The 21,159-nt window shown below is 36.4% G+C and overlaps 6 protein-coding genes and 1 long non-coding RNA gene across 11 annotated transcripts in view; 2 read left to right on the forward strand and 5 right to left on the reverse strand.

Moving 5' to 3' along the window:
- The first annotated feature begins 16 nt into the window (after window positions 1-16).
- Window positions 17-1,578, forward strand: LOC104808917 (biotin carboxylase, chloroplastic-like). Of its 5 annotated transcripts, none has more exons than XM_010534769.2 (4): window positions 17-155; window positions 616-649; window positions 994-1,056; window positions 1,189-1,578. In XM_010534769.2, the coding sequence occupies exons 1-4, from the start codon at window positions 49-51 to the stop codon at window positions 1,462-1,464; spliced, it is 480 nt and encodes a 159-aa protein (XP_010533071.1). In that variant the 5' UTR covers window positions 17-48; the 3' UTR covers window positions 1,465-1,578. The 5 variants fall into 5 exon arrangements, with proteins under 5 accessions (XP_010533071.1, XP_010533073.1, XP_010533074.1 ...); XM_010534771.2 differs by having other exon boundaries at window positions 627-649; window positions 1,189-1,577; XM_010534772.1 differs by having other exon boundaries at window positions 994-1,088; window positions 1,189-1,389.
- A 28-nt stretch (window positions 1,579-1,606) lies between these two features.
- Window positions 1,607-2,732, reverse strand: LOC104808919 (RING finger protein 141-like). The gene has a single exon (XM_010534774.1). The coding sequence runs from the start codon at window positions 2,255-2,257 to the stop codon at window positions 1,616-1,618; it is 642 nt and encodes a 213-aa protein (XP_010533076.1). The 5' UTR covers window positions 2,258-2,732; the 3' UTR covers window positions 1,607-1,615.
- Window positions 2,733-5,450: 2,718 nt separating this feature from the next.
- Window positions 5,451-5,870, reverse strand: LOC104808920. The gene is made up of 2 exons (XR_771061.1): window positions 5,710-5,870; window positions 5,451-5,600 (listed from the first exon to the last, which is right to left on the reverse strand). It is a non-coding gene; the product is annotated as an uncharacterized LOC104808920 (long non-coding RNA).
- A 4,706-nt stretch (window positions 5,871-10,576) lies between these two features.
- LOC104809112 (E3 ubiquitin-protein ligase ATL41-like) lies at window positions 10,577-11,218 on the reverse strand. The gene has a single exon (XM_010535007.1). It carries the CDS (start codon window positions 11,216-11,218, stop codon window positions 10,577-10,579), a length of 642 nt encoding a protein of 213 aa, XP_010533309.1.
- A 1,780-nt stretch (window positions 11,219-12,998) lies between these two features.
- On the reverse strand, window positions 12,999-13,640 carry LOC104809113 (E3 ubiquitin-protein ligase ATL41-like). Its single transcript, XM_010535008.1, has one exon. It carries the CDS (start codon window positions 13,638-13,640, stop codon window positions 12,999-13,001), a length of 642 nt encoding a protein of 213 aa, XP_010533310.1.
- A 2,233-nt stretch (window positions 13,641-15,873) lies between these two features.
- On the forward strand, window positions 15,874-18,291 carry LOC104808921 (beta-amyrin 28-oxidase-like). Its single transcript, XM_010534776.1, has 4 exons — window positions 15,874-16,388; window positions 16,556-16,962; window positions 17,591-17,778; window positions 17,903-18,291. The coding sequence occupies exons 1-4, from the start codon at window positions 15,874-15,876 to the stop codon at window positions 18,200-18,202; spliced, it is 1,410 nt and encodes a 469-aa protein (XP_010533078.1). The 3' UTR covers window positions 18,203-18,291.
- A 2,646-nt stretch (window positions 18,292-20,937) lies between these two features.
- The window catches only part of LOC104808922 (NEP1-interacting protein 1), a 1,561-nt gene continuing 1,339 nt past the window's right edge, over window positions 20,938-21,159 (reverse strand). Inside the window, exon 4 of the mRNA XM_010534777.2 lies at window positions 20,938-21,157. Within this exon, the coding sequence (XP_010533079.1) occupies window positions 20,970-21,157 (188 nt within the window). The 3' untranslated portion in view covers window positions 20,938-20,969. The remainder of the gene's footprint in view (window positions 21,158-21,159) is intronic.

The raw sequence follows: 21,159 nt of genomic DNA on the forward strand, positions 1-21,159 counted from the left end.
GCTCTTGTCAGTGCAGTGGCGAACAGAGGTGAAATTGCAGTCCGTGAGATGGGGATTTCTTATGTAGCTTCCTATTCAACCAAAGAAAAGGATGCCCTTCGTGTGAAACTGGCTGATGAAGCAGTTTGCACCGGCAAGTCTCCCAGCAGCCAATCGTAAGTTTCTTTCATTTTCAATTTCAAGTTGAACTTCCTTCTGTTACTATCGTTCCATTTTATGAGTTTTCATCATTAATCTGCTAGATAAATGTCAAATATATATCATCATCATCATCTTTAACCGTCCTGTGTTTCCTTTTAGTGATTTGTTTGTTGTTGATCACTTCACATTTCCATATTGCAATTAGGGATTGTACGTCCCTAATTTATCAGCAATGTCTGGTATCCTTAGAGCCACACTTTTAGCAGGCTGATAGAGGTCAAAATATGTTTGGTCATCTAATGCCATTCTATATGATATGTGCTAGATTCTTTGTCAGTCTTCAATCTGCTACCTGGTGGTGGGAGAAGATTTAACTCTCTAGGACTGTTAAAATGTGTGATTGAATCTTGAAACTCACAATTCTCGCCTAAACCTTTTATGTTTTGGTGGTGGGGGACGTGGAATGTGTCTCGGTGAGGAGCCAGAGGAGTTTGTAAAGTTGCTGCAGGTATGATCATCTTGACAAAATGATCCAGAAACGATCCTGAAAAATGGGGATATGAGAAAAGAAAAAAAATGATCTTTGCTTAGTCCTTTTTCTATGCTATGGGGAGTTTCCATGCTGCTTTTCTTTTGATTTCCTCTGTAATATTCTGTCAAATTTTCTGGTTTATTAAGTTACATCTTCTCTTGACCACAGAGACATAACCAAAAGCTTTTGGTACTGTGGAATCTCTTTTGAACGAGAGAGGTTCCTTCTATTTCATGGGAATGAACACTAGGATTCAGGTTAGATTGAAAGCTACTATGGGAAAGTTGTTGATTAATCTGCAATTTCCTCGTAGGCAACAGGATTTCAGAAATGGGAAAGTTGATAAAGCTTTCATTGTGAAGCACGAAGAGGAGTTAGTCGCTGTAAGAACACCTTGCCTGATATCAAATTCCGGGTCTGGTTTTAACATATATATGGTCGAATCATAGTGTCATAATTTTCGAGTAACAGATGAGGATCTGTGATTCTAATTGGAACATACTGTGTGGATGCAGCCTGAGGATATCGTAGCAGTGAAATTCAGCTGCTGCTTAGAAGAAGCAAATGATGGAACTTCCCATTTTTTTGGTCAGTCTTTTATGTGTTTCTGTGTTAGCATTTTGCAGAGTCTTGGAATAAAAGTAGGACGTTTCTGTTTGTTTCTGCCTTTTTTCACATTCTGTTTGGGAACTTTGTTCGCTGGTTTTGGTGAATCATTTGGTTTAATATGCAAAAATGTTGAACATCAAAAGAGCCCTTCATTCATGGAACCAGAGAGTGACAAACTCTAAACCCTAAAAGATAATCCCTAAAAACCCAAATGCCCAAAGCCGAAGAAACACAAAATTCAACCCACATGGAAAACCGGAAAATTTTCACTGGGTTTGATCAGAGTCAACACACGAGAAGGCGACGGAATCGTTCGGACAGATTGAAGATACCTCAGACTCCGACATCGGAAATCTCACGTCGGCACAGTGGGCAGGAGTTTTGCTTCCGAAGCCACTCGAACACACAGTCGCTGTGAAACACGTGGGAGCAGGGCAGGTGGATCAAGTTCTTGTTCGAAGAACCCAGAAAATCTTGGAGACAGATGGAGCATGTCTCCGATTCCAAACCCATTTCCTTAAATCTCTTCTCATCCACCGCTCCTTCTTCCCACAGCCTCTGCAACAGATATTCAGGCGCTGCTCTTGTCAGAGTATCGGACGGTACGAGGATCAAGATTCTCTCCTGTGTCAGTTTGGCGTGAAGGTTAATGGAGAAGCTTTGAAGGCCGAAACCCATCAGCGTTGACGCCTCAGAGATCATCCAGGCCAAGTATTCGCATGCCGGAGGATTCGGGATACGATCGCAGAGGAAATCGTAGATATGTTCGTCATGATTGCACAAGAGATCCAACTTGAATCGATCTCTGGATGCATTCCAGTTCCGGACTATGGTTTCGACACCGTTTGGGAATCGAAGCCGTTCCTCTACTTCATAGTCAAGTGTCAGAAAGACTTTGGTTCTCAGCCCAAGTCGTGGAGGAATTTGAAGCACTGCAGTAAAAAGATCTACGTTGATTCGCTCATTGATATCCATGGCGACGAGAAATTGACACCCTTTTTTCCCTGGAAAATCGAAACTGACCCAGAAAACCAAATGCGGGATGAAGAACTCAGAGAACTCGGGAGCAGAGAGATAGAGCGTGACTGACGACAGAGAAATTCGTATATATAGGAGAACGTAAAAATGGTAAAATGGAAAATTTCTCAGTATTTGGAGCGTAAAAATATGACCGTTGGGAAAATTTTCCGTGAGAAAAATGGAAACGACTCTGGAAGAAGATATGGTTCGGGCGGGAAAATGTGACCGTTTTGACTGAGAGAGAAATGGAAAGAACCAGAGAGACTGATGGAGACGGACACGTGTGCTTATTGCTCGCACGCGTGTGCTCTTGTTTCCAATTTTTTCTAAAGCTCACGTGCGCCGCATGTGATCTCACTTATTTTCCTTTTCTATTTTGTTTTTCTAATTTCCATTTTTTTTTATTGTGATCGCCGTTTGGCATCCACAACTGGGGTTTTAACCCTAATAACCCACTTGGGTCGCAGCAATTTCAGGGTACACCACCGAAAAAAAAAAATTTGCGACCTTATTACGACTAATATATAACTAATATACAACTAAAATAAGAGTAGTTTATTAGTCGTAATAAGTTGTATATTAGTTATATATTAGTCGTAATAAGGTCGCAAATTTTTTTTTTTTTTTCGGTGGTGTACACTGAAATTGCTGCGACCCAAGTGGGTTATTTGAGTAATATTCCCTCCACAACTACTTGTAAACCAAATTCAAAGATGATCAAAGATCAGATTTTCGATGTTTTGAAATCGGTATTTATTTCATAAGAATGTTTAAATTTACGAATTTTAAATATTTGATTTTCTGCCTGATACTTAATAATATCAGAATTATTTTTGAAAATTTCCTACAAGTAACAAAATTTCTAAACATACATACGTTTCCATCCTCTTGACACCAAACCCATAAAAAGAAAAAACAAAAGCATGTGTCTCATCATCATCTTCTTCTTCATCGCCACTATTACAATTTTTTTAATAATCCGAAGATCCAACTATATCTTCCAAACAATCAGAAAAATTCGAATGAATATCTCTTTCCACGCTTAGATTTAAACCCGAGATAAAAACACATTTTGCATGTTCCCACTAATCGAATCTATCGCAATTAGAGTTTACGACTTTTTGCGACGTGAACATTTTTTTTTCATATTCTATTGTGAAATCATCACATTTCGTCGCAATTTTGTATGCGACAAAAATTTTCGTCGTAAGTTTTTTTTGTTAACAGAGGACCCATATCTACTACGTTTTAGCGCGCTGACTAAACAAACCTCCGGTTCGGGATCAGCCTTTGTATATGAGTGTTAATTGATCCAAAAATTACATTCCTCTACATCAAAGAGAATCGAACATCCGACTTTCAAGTACTTTGCACCATCAAGTTGACCACCCGACCATCCATTATTGGGTTTTTTCGTCGTAAGTTCCGTCGCGATATTCAATTTTTTTAGTATTAGTGGTACCGAGTGATTCATTTTATTTTATGTTTTCGTTTCTCTCAAGAGAAAAACAAATAACTTTTGATTGTACTTTAACTAATCATCTCCACGAGAAATTGTTGATCAAAATTTGGTACCTATACCATTAACTACAGCTAATATCCGAGCTTAGAGCCTTCCAAACCCTTCGTTCGAAAAAGAGACTTCCGCTTCCCTTTTTTTTTTAATCATCAAGGTTGGCATCCCAATGCATTCAATGAATCGCCATCTAGATCACTAGAATTAGAGGCTTTGATAGATTGGTATATAAGGTCAGAAATTCAATGATATTTGTGCTTTGAGCGGTACATGTCATGTGAACTTTGCACTTTAGGGTATACAAAAATCTATCTCCTGACCAAAAGGTATACAGAAACATAGGATTGTCAAAATGGTCATCCCGAATTTCAGTATATGTGTCAAAAACCTTCCGTCGCAAAACGTAGGTTTTGTACGACGGATTATCGACCGATAAATTTTTACGACAGCGCCATGCAGACGGAAATTGTTTCGTCCCATTCCGTCGTCAATTTGTAATTGCAACAGAATTTTTATATTTACAATGAATTTTTTCGTCGCAATTTCACATTTTTCTTGTAGTGAATGGTCAACGGAGCCCGAGACAAGCTCAAAGATTTATGGTTCGGGTCAGACCGATCCGAAACATAAATGAACCTAGCCTCTATGGGCTTTTGTATGTCTTCGAGTCAAACTTCGAACTTGAACATTCGAAAAAAAAACAAATTAAACCGTATAAAAATAAACTATAAAAACATAAATCAAAGATAACCAAAAAAAAAAAATTGTAACATGTTCGATCCGACATAATGGACAAACTGGTTTTATTTTTTTAGTCCAAATCCGTAAATTTTTTGAGTAGATTCGATCAGATAACGGGTTTTGGTTTTTTTTTTACACCCCTAATTAATATATGTATAGAAAGAGATGGAAATGGAACATCGTATGTATAGAGTATTGCTATTGTGTAAACCCAGAAACGAGACCTCGTGATTTCGAATGAACACTAAGCCGAAATGAAGATGCGATCGACGTCCGGTCTTTAACAAGTTCGGTTATCGAGATAAATCTCGGACGTACGTCTCGGCCAAGGAAACTCGGCAATCCACTAGCACCGATCGAACCTACGCTTTGACAGACTCACGCAACAGATCGTGAGCTCTGCCTATCAAGAGAGTTGCAACAGAAGAAAATGGCGAAAAAGAATACAGAGTTCATCAACTCTCTCTCCTTTAAAGGAAGAAGACGAATAACAAACCTAACAAACCTTCACGCAAAATTATAACGTTGTCTTTCACTACTTAACAAAACGCTCCCGCTTTGTCTCGTAACCGATCCCAAATCAAATCAGCTTCTGGTGTGATTAAACCACCAAACCGGAAACCTCTAATCAGTGTGGAGGTTCTTATCTGAGCATCATGGAGGATAAGTATGATTTTGAAATAAAATTTCTATCATGTTGTTATTGGTAAATGATTCATTTTATTATAGATTATTTCGTTTTTTCAAAAAAAAAAACAACCTAGAATTTTTTTTTCCACATGTGAACTTTTGACTTTGATTTATATTATGATATATGATTATTTTATTCTTTGTTTTTGTTTTAAAATGATGCTATAATGAGAAAATAAGATTAGAGTGTATTTATCTAGATGATGATAGTTTGGATTTTATTTTTATTAATGGATAGAACATTACAAGGTAGGGTAAGAACATTCCAAACATAGAAAGAAGATAAAAACAGCTTTAATTTCTGAAACATCATTGTTCGATCGTTATGAAATTATTCCGGGGCGCTTGGTCCTACAAAGAAGAACGAATATTTGAAAGGTTAAGTTAGTCTATATGAAACAAATAGGAAAGAGATTAAAGATTGAGAATAATGGAAAAGTAGAAAATAAAAAATACGTACGGGAAATGAAGTGGAAGAAGGAACACCACAAGCTTTCCGACAAGTGTTGAGACATGTAGGGGGTGTGGGGATTATGCCGAAACAACGTTTTATGCATTTCATTACACATGGAGTCTCTCCTTTCACTTCTCCTATTCCCATCATGACCATGACCATAACCATCATCTTCCACCATGACCATGACCATAACCATCATCATCACCATCACCATCCCCTTCATCACCCCTTTCATCTTTCTTCTCTTTTTTTTTTCCTTATTTCTTTTCACTAATCTTCTTCTTCTTCTTCTTATTCACCCTCACACCTTTTGTCATTTGCCATATACTACCAATCTATATATAGGCAAGTCTTTTTTCTTTGTCCTAAATAAGACTAGACGATGATATTTTTTTATTTTCTATTTTTGGTAAAAAAATTATGTACATGTTTTGGTTAGATAGATTTTGCAATTAAGGAGATGCTACTTTGGTTGGATACGTAATTAAAAGAGTTGCATGTTTTGGTTGGATATCATTTGCAATTAAGGAGTTGCATGTTTGGTTAGATATGTTTTGCAATTAATAAGAACCTGCATAAATCATTTATTTTAATTAAGATAATTATTTCAACTCTAATTTAAAAATAATAAAAATAAAAAAGAATAATATATTATTATATGTATATTGAATATAATGTTTTAAAATTATTTTTTCATAGAATTTGAACTAAATAGAAAAATAAAAAAATAAAAATTAAATTTTTTCGAAAATTAATATAAAAAATGAATATAGTTATACATTTAAAAACTGAATTAAAAAACAATCAAGTCAAAGTATATTCCAGATTCAATATACATAGGAATATATTAAGTTCTCATTGTGATGTAATTTTTATTTTCTTTTTCCTTTTAAATTTACAATTTCATTTCATTATTATATTTTAATTGTAATGTTTTTAATCGGCAAAATATCCAAAATACCTTCTTTATGCTAAAACTACTTCTACACATACCCTTCTCCAGTTGTGACCTTGTGACCAGAATAATTGTATGATCACATGATGATCACATTGATCACAACGTTAAATTTTTGATGATTTTACCAAATGATTAGTGTGATATGTAAGGTGTGACCATGGTGATTTGATGTAATCATTATAAATTTAACGTTATGACCAACGTGACCATCATGTGACCATATATGAATTCTGGTCACAAGGTCACAACTGAAGAATGGTATGTGAAGAAGTAGTTTTAGCAAAAGGAGGGTATTTTGGATAATGCCCCTTTTTAATCTTACATGATTTAAGATTTGTGTAGATGTGATGTTTTTAAACTAGTTATTTTGGAGATATTTTTATTGAAAATTTTATATATAAATATTTGTTACATTATTTTTTATGATTGCATTATGATTAAAAAAATATTTTCTATTATTAAAAAATAGCACTATAAAAAATATCATCCTTTGTTATTTTGATTTCATCACATATATTTTTTCATCGGTGATCCTATGTGATCTGAAATATAATGTGATTATATATTGATCCTATTGGTGATAACAAGTTAAATTTATGATGTTTTAATCAAACCATTAGTGAAATATATAAGATATAAATATTAAATTATTAGTCTCATCATTACTAAATTTTAATGTTATCCTATTTTTGATATAATGATTATTAAAAAAGAAGAAGCCCCGAACCCACCTAGGTCGGACCTTAAGCGCATTACAGCGTGAATGCACCTCACGGAAACGGGTAAATCACACAAATATACCAAACCTGTCGCAACAATTTCACCGATACACCCAAGATGAACAGTAATTTTTTTTCTTTTCAATTTTATACCATTTTTCCACTCAAAAAGTCTGAAATAACATTTTTTCTATATTTTTTACAACTTTATTACAACTATTATATAACTAATATACGACTAAAAAAAGAAGTATTTATAACCATATAACAACTAAAAATCTTATAAGCAATAAGATGTATTTTTTGCCACCTCATTTAGAATCAATTGCAATTGTATTTAGAATGAATTGTAACTGTATTTAGAATCAATTGCGACGTTGCAATTATAATTATACGATTTCATTAAGGGTAATATGGTCTTTTTCGAAGAAAATTTAATGTGTTATATTTTTTTTTGGGTGTATCCTTGGAAATTCCTGCTACACACTGGTATATTTGTGTGATTTAACCCACGGAAACGCCGAGTGTTTCCCGGAACCAGAGAGGTTCGACCCGAGAAGATTCGAAGGAAGCGGGCCTGCGCCATATGTTCACCCACACTCGGGTATCTCTCTCTCGTTCGAGGAACAGGTACGAACCTCTCATTCCGCGTCTCTCTCCTTGGATTCGAATCCAACCTTGCGTCCGTTTCGATTTTTACGAGATTTTTCTCTTCTTCGTTCTTCCATTTATTACAATGTCGATGAGATCCCGTGGTTTTGTTTTTGTTTGTCATACAGGGTCTGCTTCTCCTCTCGGCTTGAGATCCTGTCTCTCTCTCTCTTGCATTTCTCAGTTCAATCTCTGTTTTGATCTTTGCCATTAGGTTCTGCCGTTCGTTTCGGGACTTTGTTTGATGCATTGAGTGAAATCAAAATTGCTAGAGGCGAATCCGTTTCCTGTTCCCCCCCTTTGTGTCTTATCAAAACTTGAAATGATCCCCGTTTATTTTCTAGTGTATTGATTCATTTCTTTACATCCCCTTCAAGTTTAAGATTCGGAGCCAGACACTTTTCCCGGGAAAGAGACCATGTTCGAAATAGCTTTGGCTCTAGTTATGGATGTTCTGTCTGATAAATGCTCTTGTGAGCTGTAAACTTTAAAACGATCACTTGGGTGTTAATGCATTGATGTTGCAATTGGTTATTCACAGAATTTCTAGTAATTGCCATTATCGTTGGATCGTAGAAGCCACTGGGGTTGAATTATGATGATTCTCTTGTATCTTATGTATGCCAGTTTCTTTTCTTAGGGATCCATCCTTCAAGTACATTCCTTGATTTGGTCCATGTTGGGCTCTGTACTTCTGAAAAATGTTTGATTGCATCATGAGACTCATCCTAAAACTTTTATGGTTTCTACGCTACAGATGGTGGTGGGGGACATGGAATGCGTCTCGCTAAGGAGCCATAGGAGTTTGTGAAGTTGCTACAGGTATCACCATCTCGACTAAATATGATCCAGAGATGACCTTAAATGAATTTCTATTGTCAAGACCGAGCATATGGATGGATAGATGCTTGACTGAGGGACTGGTTCTGCATTGTCATCTCCTCCATCATTTGTAAATTTCAGAATACTTCATTTTCTTTCTATGTTAAATTCGGGTATTATACATTCTAGCGCCTACCTCTTGTTATGCACCAAGTATCTAATTCACCCGTGCAGCGATGTATGTGAGTGAGAACATGACTACAGTCTCCCTGTCTAAATGTGATAGAAAGAGAGAGAGAGAGAGAGAGCTCTTTGGACCCTATTGTTTATATACATTTTTCCAAACTGTGTTACTTGGCCTATCATGCACAAAACTGAGCTTCCTCTTTAATCATTCTGCTCCTAAGTAATATAATGTCTGATTTCAGGTTCTTGCCGATATATATGGCAATGTTGTTCATTTTGGTGAGCGTGACTGCACTGCAGTATCCAGGTATCAGTTCCTCGAGATTTCTTCGCGAAACCCTGAAAAATGGTGATTATGAGAAAAGAAAAATGATCTTTGCTCAATCCTTTTTAGATGTTATTGTTCTTAAATGCAAATAAATATTCCAACTCTTGAGTTCCCAGAACTTGGGAGTTTCCATGATGCTTTTCTTTTGATCTCCTCTGTAATATTCTGTCAAATTTTCGTGTTTATTTAGCCATACTATCTTCTCTTGACCACAGAGACGTAACCAAAAGCTTCGGGTACGGTGGAGTTTCTTTTGAACGAGAGAGAATCCTTCTATTTCATGGAAATGAATTTGGGAGTTTCCATGATCCTCGACGTTTGAGGTGCTTTAATACAACTAGTTTGCGAATTGTAATCGTTCTTTCATCGTCAAAATTGTTGACTCATCTGCAATTTCCTCGTCGGTAAAAGGATTTCAGAAACGTGGAAGTTGATACGGTTTTCATTGTGAAGCACGAAGAGGAGTTAGCAGCTGCAAGTACACCCTCCCTGACATCAAATTCCGAATGTGGGTTTAATATATATATATATATGGTCGAATCATAGTGATTCTAACGTTGGAATGTTCGTGTGGGATGTGGATGCAGCCTCAAGACATCAAACTCAGCTGCTGCTTAGAAGCAAATGACGGAAAATGCCATATTTTTGGTTAAGTCCTTTTTGTGTTTCTGTGTTAGCATTTTGCAGAGTCTCTGAACAAAAATAGGATGTTTCTGTTTTTTTTACATTCGCTTTGGGAACTTTGTCCGCTGGTTTTGTTTTGATGAGTCTCTAATGTATTTGCGATAACATAACCATTTTTATGCTTTTTTATTTTTTTTACTTTTTTTTAATGATCTATTTACAGAACATAGCCATGTATGTATGCTTGTAACTGTCAAATGTTCAACATAAAAAAAAAAGACTGTTCATTAATGGAACCAAAGGCAATTCTTAAAATTTGTATACAGAGACAGTTGAACTCTAAACCCTAAAATCTCAAATGTCCAAAGCCGAAAAAACACAAAATTTAACCCACACGGAGAACTGGAAAATTTTCACTGGGTTTCATCAACACATTCGGACAGATTGCAGATTCAGCCAAACCCTAAACCCTAAACCTAAAGATAAACCCTAAAAACCCAATTTCCAAGCCGAAGAAACACAAAGTTCAACCCACCTGGAAAACTGGAAAATTTTCATTGGGTCGGCGAAATCGTTCGGACCTCAGACTCGGACATCGGAAATCTCACGTCGGCACAGTGGGCAAGAGTTTTGCTTCCGAAGCCACTCGAACACACAGTCGCTGTGAAACACGTGGGAGCACGGCATGTGGGTCAAGTTCTTGCCCGAAGAACCCAGAAAATCTTGGAGACAGATGGAGCATGTCTCCGATTCCAAACCCATTTCCTTAAATCTCTTCTCATCCACCGTTCGTTCTTCCCACAGCCTCTGCAACAGAGATTCAGGCGCTGCTCTTGTCGGAGAATCAGATGGTACGAGGATCAAGATTCTCTCTTGGGTCAGTTTGGCGTGAAGGGTGATGGAGAAGCTTCGAGTGCCGAAACCCATCCCCGCTGACGCCTCAGAGATCACCCCGGCCAAGTATTCGCATGCCGGAGGATTTGGGATACGATCGCAGAGGAAATCGCAGATATGTTCGGCGTGATTGCACAAGAGATCCAAATTGAAGCGATGTCTCGATGAATTCCAATTCCGGACTATGGTTTCGACACCGTCTGGGAATCGAAGCACTTCCTCTATTCCACAGTCAAGTGTCAGAAAGACTTTGGCTCTCAGCCCAAGTCGTGGAGGAATTTGAAGCACAGCAGTAAAAAGATCGCCCTCGATTCGCTCTTTGATATCCATTGCGAGGAGAAATCTAAACCCTTTTTTCCTGGAAAATCGAAACTGACCCAGAAAACCAAATGCGGATGAAGAACTCAGAGAGAAATTGGAAGCAGGGAGAAGGAGCGTATGACTTATGACAGAAGAATTTGCATATATAGGAGAAGGCTAAAAATGGTAAAATGGAAAATCTCTCAGCATTTCCATCATTTGTAAATTTCAGAATACTTCATTTTCTTTCTATGTTAAATTCGGGTATTATACATTCTAGCGCCTACCTCTTGTTATGCACCAAGTATCTAATTCACCCGTGCAGCGATGTATGTGAGTGAGAGCATGACTACAGTCTCCCTGTCTAAATGTGATAGAAAGAGAGAGAGAGAGAGAGAGCTCTTTGGACCCTATTGTTTATATACATTTTTCCAAACTGTGTTACTTGGCCTATCATGCACAAAACTGAGCTTCCTCTTTAATCATTCTGCTCCTAAGTAATATAATGTCTGATTTCAGGTTCTTGCCGATATATATGGCAATGTTGTTCATTTTGGTGAGCGTGACTGCACTGCAGTATCCAGGTATCAGTTCCTCGAGATTTCTTCGCGAAACCCTGAAAAATGGTGATTATGAGAAAAGAAAAATGATCTTTGCTCAATCCTTTTTAGATGTTATTGTTCTTAAATGCAAATAAATATTCCAACTCTTGAGTTCCCAGAACTTGGGAGTTTCCATGATGCTTTTCTTTTGATCTCCTCTGTAATATTCTGTCAAATTTTCGTGTTTATTTAGCCATACTATCTTCTCTTGACCACAGAGACGTAACCAAAAGCTTCGGGTACGGTGGAGTTTCTTTTGAACGAGAGAGAATCCTTCTATTTCATGGAAATGAATTTGGGAGTTTCCATGATCCTCGACGTTTGAGGTGCTTTAATACAACTAGTTTGCGAATTGTAATCGTTCTTTCATCGTCAAAATTGTTGACTCATCTGCAATTTCCTCGTCGGTAAAAGGATTTCAGAAACGTGGAAGTTGATACGGTTTTCATTGTGAAGCACGAAGAGGAGTTAGCAGCTGCAAGTACACCCTCCCTGACATCAAATTCCGAATGTGGGTTTAATATATATATATATATGGTCGAATCATAGTGATTCTAACGTTGGAATGTTCGTGTGGGATGTGGATGCAGCCTCAAGACATCAAACTCAGCTGCTGCTTAGAAGCAAATGACGGAAAATGCCATATTTTTGGTTAAGTCCTTTTTGTGTTTCTGTGTTAGCATTTTGCAGAGTCTCTGAACAAAAATAGGATGTTTCTGTTTTTTTACATTCGCTTTGGGAACTTTGTCCGCTGGTTTTGTTTTGATGAGTCTCTAATGTATTTGCAATAACATAACCATTTTTATGCTTTTTTATTTTTTTTACTTTTTTTTAATGATCTATTTACAGAACATAGCCATGTATGTATGCTTGTAACTGTCAAATGTTCAACATAAAAAAAAAAGACTGTTCATTAATGGAACCAAAGGCAATTCTTAAAATTTGTATACAGAGACAGTTGAACTCTAAACCCTAAAATCCCAAATGTCCAAAGCCGAAAAAACACAAAATTTAACCCACACGGAGAACTGGAAAATTTTCACTGGGTTTCATCAACACATTCGGACAGATTGCAGATTCAGCCAAACCCTAAACCCTAAACCTAAAGATAAACCCTAAAAACCCAATTTCCAAGCCGAAGAAACACAAAGTTCAACCCACCTGGAAAACTGGAAAATTTTCATTGGGTCGGCGAAATCGTTCGGACCTCAGACTCGGACATCGGAAATCTCACGTCGGCACAGTGGGCAAGAGTTTTGCTTCCGAAGCCACTCGAACACACAGTCGCTGTGAAACACGTGGGAGCACGGCATGTGGGTCAAGTTCTTGCCCGAAGAACCCAGAAAATCTTGGAGACAGATGGAGCATGTCTCCGATTCCAAACCCATTTCCTTAAATCTCTTCTCATCCACCGTTCGTTCTTCCCACAGCCTCTGCAACAGAGATTCAGGCGCTGCTCTTGTCGGAGAATCAGATGGTACGAGGATCAAGATTCTCTCTTGGGTCAGTTTGGCGTGAAGGGTGATGGAGAAGCTTCGAGTGCCGAAACCCATCCCCGCTGACGCCTCAGAGATCACCCCGGCCAAGTATTCGCATGCCGGAGGATTTGGGATACGATCGCAGAGGAAATCGCAGATATGTTCGGCGTGATTGCACAAGAGATCCAAATTGAAGCGATGTCTCGATGAATTCCAATTCCGGACTATGGTTTCGACACCGTCTGGGAATCGAAGCACTTCCTCTATTCCACAGTCAAGTGTCAGAAAGACTTTGGCTCTCAGCCCAAGTCGTGGAGGAATTTGAAGCACAGCAGTAAAAAGATCGCCCTCGATTCGCTCTTTGATATCCATTGCGAGGAGAAATCTAAACCCTTTTTTCCTGGAAAATCGAAACTGACCCAGAAAACCAAATGCGGATGAAGAACTCAGAGAGAAATTGGAAGCAGGGAGAAGGAGCGTATGACTTATGACAGAAGAATTTGCATATATAGGAGAAGGCTAAAAATGGTAAAATGGAAAATCTCTCAGTATTTGAATCGTAAAAATATGACCGTTGGGTAATTTTCTGTCAGAAAAATGGAAACGATTGTGGAAGGAGATATGGTTTGGCGGGAAATGTGACCGTTTTGACTGTGAGAGAAATGGAAAGAACCAGAGAGACCGAGGATGGAGACGGACACGTACGCTTCTTGCTCGCACGTGTCTGCTCTTGTTTCCATTTTTCTAAAGCTCACGTGCACCGCATATGATCTCACTTATTTTCCTTTTCTATTTTCTTTTTCTAATTTCCATTTTTCATTTTGATCGCCGTTTGGTATCCACAACTACTTGTAAACCAAATCCAAAATTCAAAGATCAGAATTTCGATGTTTTGAAATCAGTATTTATTTCTTTTTACTCACGTGAACATTTGATTTGATTTATAATGTGATATATGATTAATTTACTCTCTTTTTTGTTTTAAAAATGATGCTATAATAAGAGGATAAAAGTAGAGTGTATTTGTTAATATGAATATTCGAGGGATTAAGTAATATGAAATAAATAGGAAGGGATTAAAAATCCAACAATATAATTAATAATAATTGGAAAGTAGAAAATAAAAATACTTCCAGAGAATGGAGTAGAAGAAGGAATACTACAAGCTTTTCGACAAGTGTCGAGATATGTAGGGGTGCGGGGATTATACCGAAACAACGTTTCACGCATTTCATTACACAGAGAATCTCTCCTTTCACTTATCCTACTCCCACCATGACCATGACCATAACCATCATCATCACCACGACCATCCCATCCCCTTCATCACCCCCTTCATCTCTCTTCTCTTTTTTTTTTTTTAAATCACTAATCTTCTTCTTCTTCTTTTCTTCTTCTTGTTATTCACCCTCACACTTTTAGGCATTTGCCATATACTACCAATCTATATATATATATATATATATATAGGTTAGTCTCCTTTCTTTCCTAAATAAGACTAGATGATGATGTTTTTTTGTTGTTGTTAAAATATATCTGCATGTTTTGGTTGGATAAGTTTTGCAATTAAGGAGCGGCTTCTTTGTGTGGATACGTTTGCATGCAATTAAGGAGCTGCATGTTCGATTGGGTATGTTTTGCATGCAATTATAGGCATGCACGTTTTGGTTAGATATGTTTTGCAAATTTGCAATTAAGGACCTACATTTTGGAAATCCTTTTTTTTAATATCTTATTGATTTGAAAATGTGGCAAATTTTTTATAACACATTACCCAACAAATAAACGAAGCCAAGCCGTATGATGGGCCTCATCTCATGCACAGTTCTATTAATAAAGTCTAATGTTGGATTACTCGTTACAATATTATATATTCTTTTGCCTTTATTAAGATCCAAACAGACATATTTCATCTTGGAATATGGGGCGGGACTTTGAGTCGTGCGTGACATGTGATCATTTTCCCAAATACAAAATAGTTAGGTGAATTAATTATAGCGGATGGCGAATTAATTTAATTTAATGGCAACCATAGTACACCACGTACGTCAAAGGCGGTCCATTCACCATGCACCATCAAATGAGTATCCGTATGGCAAAATATTTTAAGTGGTCCAATTGAAGATTAACACATGGTACCTATTAATTAACTTGTCTTGATCCATAAGTAAATAAAAAATTACCGGATGTATCTGTGTGTGTTGATCCCTGTACGTACCACATCGGTTTTCTTAGGTTGTATTTGTGGCGGGAATGCTACTAACGGAAGGAAGTGAACCTTTTTTTACGCAATTTCGTCACTAATTAAATTTTATCACTATTAATGACGCGTCTGCGTCACCAATTTAGTGACGAATGATTTTGCGTCACTATTCTGATTTTTGGGTCAAAGACGGTCAGTCATCATGCATCATCAAATGATGCATTATCTTGAGTACGGAATTTGATTAGCACAAATAACAATAAATATCTGGGTAGGTTTTTATCTCATCTACCAAAGGGATATAATAAAAAAAAAAATAGTAATAAAACGAAGATTTCAATGCCTATAAATATTTCCATCTTCCTAAAACCAAACCCACAAAAAGAAAAGAAAAACAAAAGTATGTATCTCTTCATCATCTTCATCGCCAACATTACATTGTTTGCCCTAATTTTCATTTTCTACAAACATTTGTCCCATTTCTCTTATCCAAACCTTCCACCTGGCAACATCGGCTTCCCCTTCCTCGGAGAAACCCTCTCTTTCCTCTCCTCCGGCCGCCCGGAAAAGTTCGTCTCCGACCGAGTCCGCCGCTTCTCCTCCGCCGTGTTCAAGACGCACATTGTCGGATCTCCGGCAGCAGTCGTGTCCGGTTCCCTGGGGAACAAGTTTCTGTTCACTAACGAAGACAAGTTGGTGGTTTCATGGTGGCCCGATTCGGTCAACAAGATATTTCCCTCTTCGATGAAGACGAGCTCCATTGAAGAGGCGAAGAACCTTCGGAACCTTCTCCCTCAGTTCTTGAAACCCGAGGCTTTGCAGAGTTACGTCGGTGTTATGGATGAGATTGCTCGTAGACATTTCGATGAAGAGTGGGCCAATAAAGATCGAGTTCTTGTCCATCTCCTCACCAAAAGGCATACATACATACATACATACATACATACATACATACATACATACATACATACATACATACATACATACATACATACATACATACATACATACATACATACATACTCACGTTGGTTATGTCAAACTTCGAAATCTGATATTTCACTATCACAAAAAACTATTACAGATTCACGTTTCGGCTAGCTTGTCGCCTGTTCTTAAACATCGAAGATCAAGACAAGGTAGAGAAACTAGGGGAACCCTTTAATCTAATCGGGTCGGGGATTTTCTCAGTCCCCATAGATTTTCCCGGAACACCGTATAACCGAGCCATCAAGGCCGCGAAATTGGTCAGAAAAGAGCTCATTGAGATCATACGGAGTCAGATGAGAATCGATCCAACGGTGGGGAAAGCATCGTCGAATCAGGATTTTCTGTCGCATATGCTGAGTCTGAGCGATGCCAAAGAAGAAGACGTAGCAGACAAGATCCTCGGACTGTTGATCGCAGGACATGACACAGCAAGTACAGTATGTACCTTCATCGTCAAGTACCTTGCAGAGCTTCCTCATGTCTACGAACTTGTCTTGCACGGTACGTAAAGTACCCTACTCTTTCATTTTTGGTTTCGAAACAATATAATGGTTAACGTACCAATTAAGTTTGATAATATATGTACATTTTCTGTCACGCATTTGAGATAAACTGCATGCTTTGGACAACTGATGAATATATATTTTGAGAAATGGTTATATATATATACATGTATTAATTATATATAATACTTTTATTTGACCGGTGAAATCATACATAAGATTTTATCCATCTAACAAAGATTTGGCGGTCGCATTTTTATATTATATAATTTGTTATCTCCTATAAGAAACATATACGCAACATCCATGCATTGCATGATATTTTCTTTTCCTTATATGTTCCCTAAACTCTCTACACCATTCAATTAATAAGATCAATATTTACACACTATGCAATTAATTAGGTCTTCTTCTCACGATTTGACAATGACTCCATATCCGCCATCGATATAAAAGTGGAGAACCCTAATCTTGGAGAGTAGGGTTTCAAAATTTGATTGGGATCGAGCTCTCTCGTATTTCAAGAAAAATATGGTTTCTTCAATATATGGATTTAGGGTTTAGGGTTTTAGCATTGAACATATATATATAGAAATATTATAATGATGGTATACGAATGAAAACAGAACAAATGGAGATAGAGAAGGAGAAAGGGAGAGGGGAGTTGTTGAAATGGGAAGATATAAAGAAGATGAAATATTCATGGAATGTTGCATGTGAAGTTATGAGGCTAACTCCTCCTGTCCCCGGCGCCTTCCGTCAAGCCATCCACCCCTTCTCCTTCGACGGCTTCTTCATCCCCAAGGGATGGAAAGTACGATCTCTCTCTCTCCGTCAATTAATATGACTTTTGGCCCACATATAATTATCGGAAATAATCCAATAAAGACATGATCATGGCGTCCGTTTTTTTCTTTTCTTTTTCTTTCTGATTGAAGTTGTACTGGAGCGCGAATGCGACTCACAGGAACCCCGAGTATTTTCCGGAACCAGAGAGGTTCGAGCCGAGAAGATTCGAAGGAAACGGGCCTGCGCCATACACGTACATTCCATTCGGGGGAGGGCCGAGGATGTGTCCCGGAAAAGAGTATGCTCGGCTCGAGATTCTCGTCTTCATCCACAACCTTGTCAAGAGATTCCGTTGGGAAAAAGTTTTCCCCCATGAGAATACAGTCTTCAATCCTTTTCCCTTTCCTTCCAATGGTCTCCCTATTCGGATTTTCCCTTACTCTTCTTGAAATATCAAACAAAAAAAAAAATCTTTGTAGTAACAAAGATTGTTATGTCCTTATGTCTTGTTTTGTGTGTTTTCAAAGTGTTGTATTCATTTGGTTTATAATCATACATACATTATTAGAATATTCAAAAATAAATTATTCGTACAAAATTGTTCCCGTTTATAATCATACATACATTATTATTGTTCCCGTTTCTAATTTTTTCTGGATTTTGCTGTTTCAATAAAATTGTGTTGAAATGTTATTATTTTTCGATTTCTAATATTATGCGATTGGTGAGATAAGGAATAAGATTACATAATGGAGAAATGCAGAATAATGATTTTGAATGAGATTGATTGAGATATGTCGATCAACACGAGATGAGAACCATTTTCTTTGAATTCTTATGGTCCCACTTTTCATTTGATATTTTTCAGTGTCTCTATTTGTTTTTCAAATTAATTTTCATCTAATTTTTGTTGCAAGAGTAAAAATTTTAATTTCAAATACTTTTTTAGAGTATATATATATATCAAACATTAATAGGCATATTGATTCAGGGTTTTTAGATATTTTTTATATTTTTTTGGTGAATATTTTTTTTTTATGTGTCTAAAACTTCAAAAAGAAACTTAATATATTTTTGTTTGTACCCACGACATGTGGTATTTATGGAAAAATATTGAAATTAAAGTTAGTTGATTAAAATTTGGTTATCAATATATAATATTTAAACTTTATAAATTTATATGAACTATAATTATGAAAACTTCAGATATAATCTATATAATACCGAATCTGAGAAAAATTTATCACACCGAACTTAAGAGAAATTTCTAATTCTATGTATTAAAGAAAACTCTATATTTTAATAGTTATGTCTAATAAAATAACTAAGTAAATCAAATAGGGTTTGATCAATAATTTTATACAGATATAGTTATTTAATAAAAAATATTATAAATATGATATTTTGTTTCGATCTTAGTTTTTTCTTCTCTTTTTTTTAGAGGAGATCCGTAGGAGGCGAAATTCCCCTCATTTAAATTAATTCAAGAGCCTAGCGATATAAAGTAGGAAAAATATAAACAAAATGTATTTTTATTTTGTATTTTGTCGTAATTTAAACTCTACATTTTTTGAGGAAAACTGCAACCTAGTGGTTAGTGATAATTCAATAACTAGAGGTGGAGAGTTCGAACCTTCCCCTTGAATCGGTCAGTTTTGGTTGGTTTACCTACTCTACATGATTTTACCGACTATTACGTGGGATCGTGTGGATTTTATTATTCGCGATGTCTTATCATTCGTCCGGCTCTTGGAGCTGGGTGGGGCGTTTCGGTTCGGTACTTCGGAACCGAACCGAACTTAACCGAAAAAACGGTATTTTTTCCGATCCAAAACAGTTCTCAATTCCCGAACGGTATTATTTTTAAAGAACCGAATTTTTCTAGAACCGAACCGAATCGAACCGAACTTTAAAAAATCCCGAAAAACCGAAAATTTTTAAAGAAAATCTATCTTTTTTTAATAAAATCCGGAACCGAGCCAAACTGATACCGAAACTAAATCGAACTGAAGATAATATAAAAAAAACTAATTTGTACCTATTTTTGCAAAACCGAAAAAACCGAACCGATCTATTCCTGTCCCGAACCCGAACCGTTTTCCAAAATGTCCACCCCTACTTAGGGTTGTGAGGCATTGCGGAGTCCGATTCAAAGAAGCGAGGGCGAGTTTCCAAACGTTAAAAAAAGAACTCTATACTTTTTTTACAATTAAATTTTTTTCCAAAAAATTCATATATTTTATATATTGTGACAATTTAAACCCTATATTTTTTTTTATCTTGTACAAATAAATTCTTTCCGAAAATTTGATTTACTTTCCATAATATAGATAAAATAATACCCCGTAAAAATTCGATAATATGAATCCCAAATGGCCAAATATAATTCTATGGGTTTTTGATATTCTCCCAAATACACTTCTTGTGTTATTCTCCCAATCCAACTGATACAGTATTTTAATAAAGTACCTTTAATCATGTTACCTCATGTGCCTTTTGTCCATTTATAGTTTTGGAGAATTTTGAGTACACCATCTTTATGAATTTCCCCCCGTAAAAACTAATAAAAGAAAAGAAATAAATTATCACTTTTCCTTATTTACAATTTAAACCCTAAATTTATATTAATCGCCCAAAAATTTGACAATAAAAAAAGGATAAACAAGTGGAGATAATGAAAATGATCTAGATATGGAATTCAACATGAAACCATTACAAACCATACATAGTTGTAGACCCCACAAAAGACACCAAAATCTATATATATATATATATATATTGCCATTAGCAAAAGATCAATCATTTTCTAAGATGCATATCACAATAATTGTACCCACCCAACACCCACCCACCTTTTATTTTCCTTTCTACAATTCCAAATTACTTTAAAACCATCATTTAATAATAATAATAATAATAACATATTTTTTTGTGTATATCCTGAGATGAAAGAATCACTAACTTTTTTTGTGCTTTCAAATATTAAGTGAAACTTTATGAAAATATAATTAAAAAATAGAGTTTCTTGAATCATGGTTAGCTTTTGCAATTCTGTCAGATTTTTTGAACTTTTAGGTCAGATTCTTCCACTTGTAATGAAATCTCAACATGTGAGACTGCATGTGTAACTGAAATACTTTTTTTTTTTTTTGGTAAAGATAACTGAAATACTTAGGGAAAAAAAGAGATAAAAAAAGACTTTTTTTTATAAAAAAATTAATTCCAAATATCCATTCTACAATAAGGGCAATGCACATTTTGGTCCAACCAAGGCACTAGGCATTTAGAATGAAACTTATGAGCACATGGTAAGTGTACCAATGTCTCACCGGTCTTGAACCGGTCTAGACATATGGCACAATCTTGCTGATCGCCGGCTCTCCACCCGAACCAGCCGGCGATCAGC

This window comes from Tarenaya hassleriana, unplaced genomic scaffold (assembly GCF_000463585.1).
Source record: "Tarenaya hassleriana unplaced genomic scaffold, ASM46358v1 Cleome15, whole genome shotgun sequence".
NCBI classification, from domain to species: Eukaryota; Viridiplantae; Streptophyta; class Magnoliopsida; order Brassicales; family Cleomaceae; genus Tarenaya; species Tarenaya hassleriana.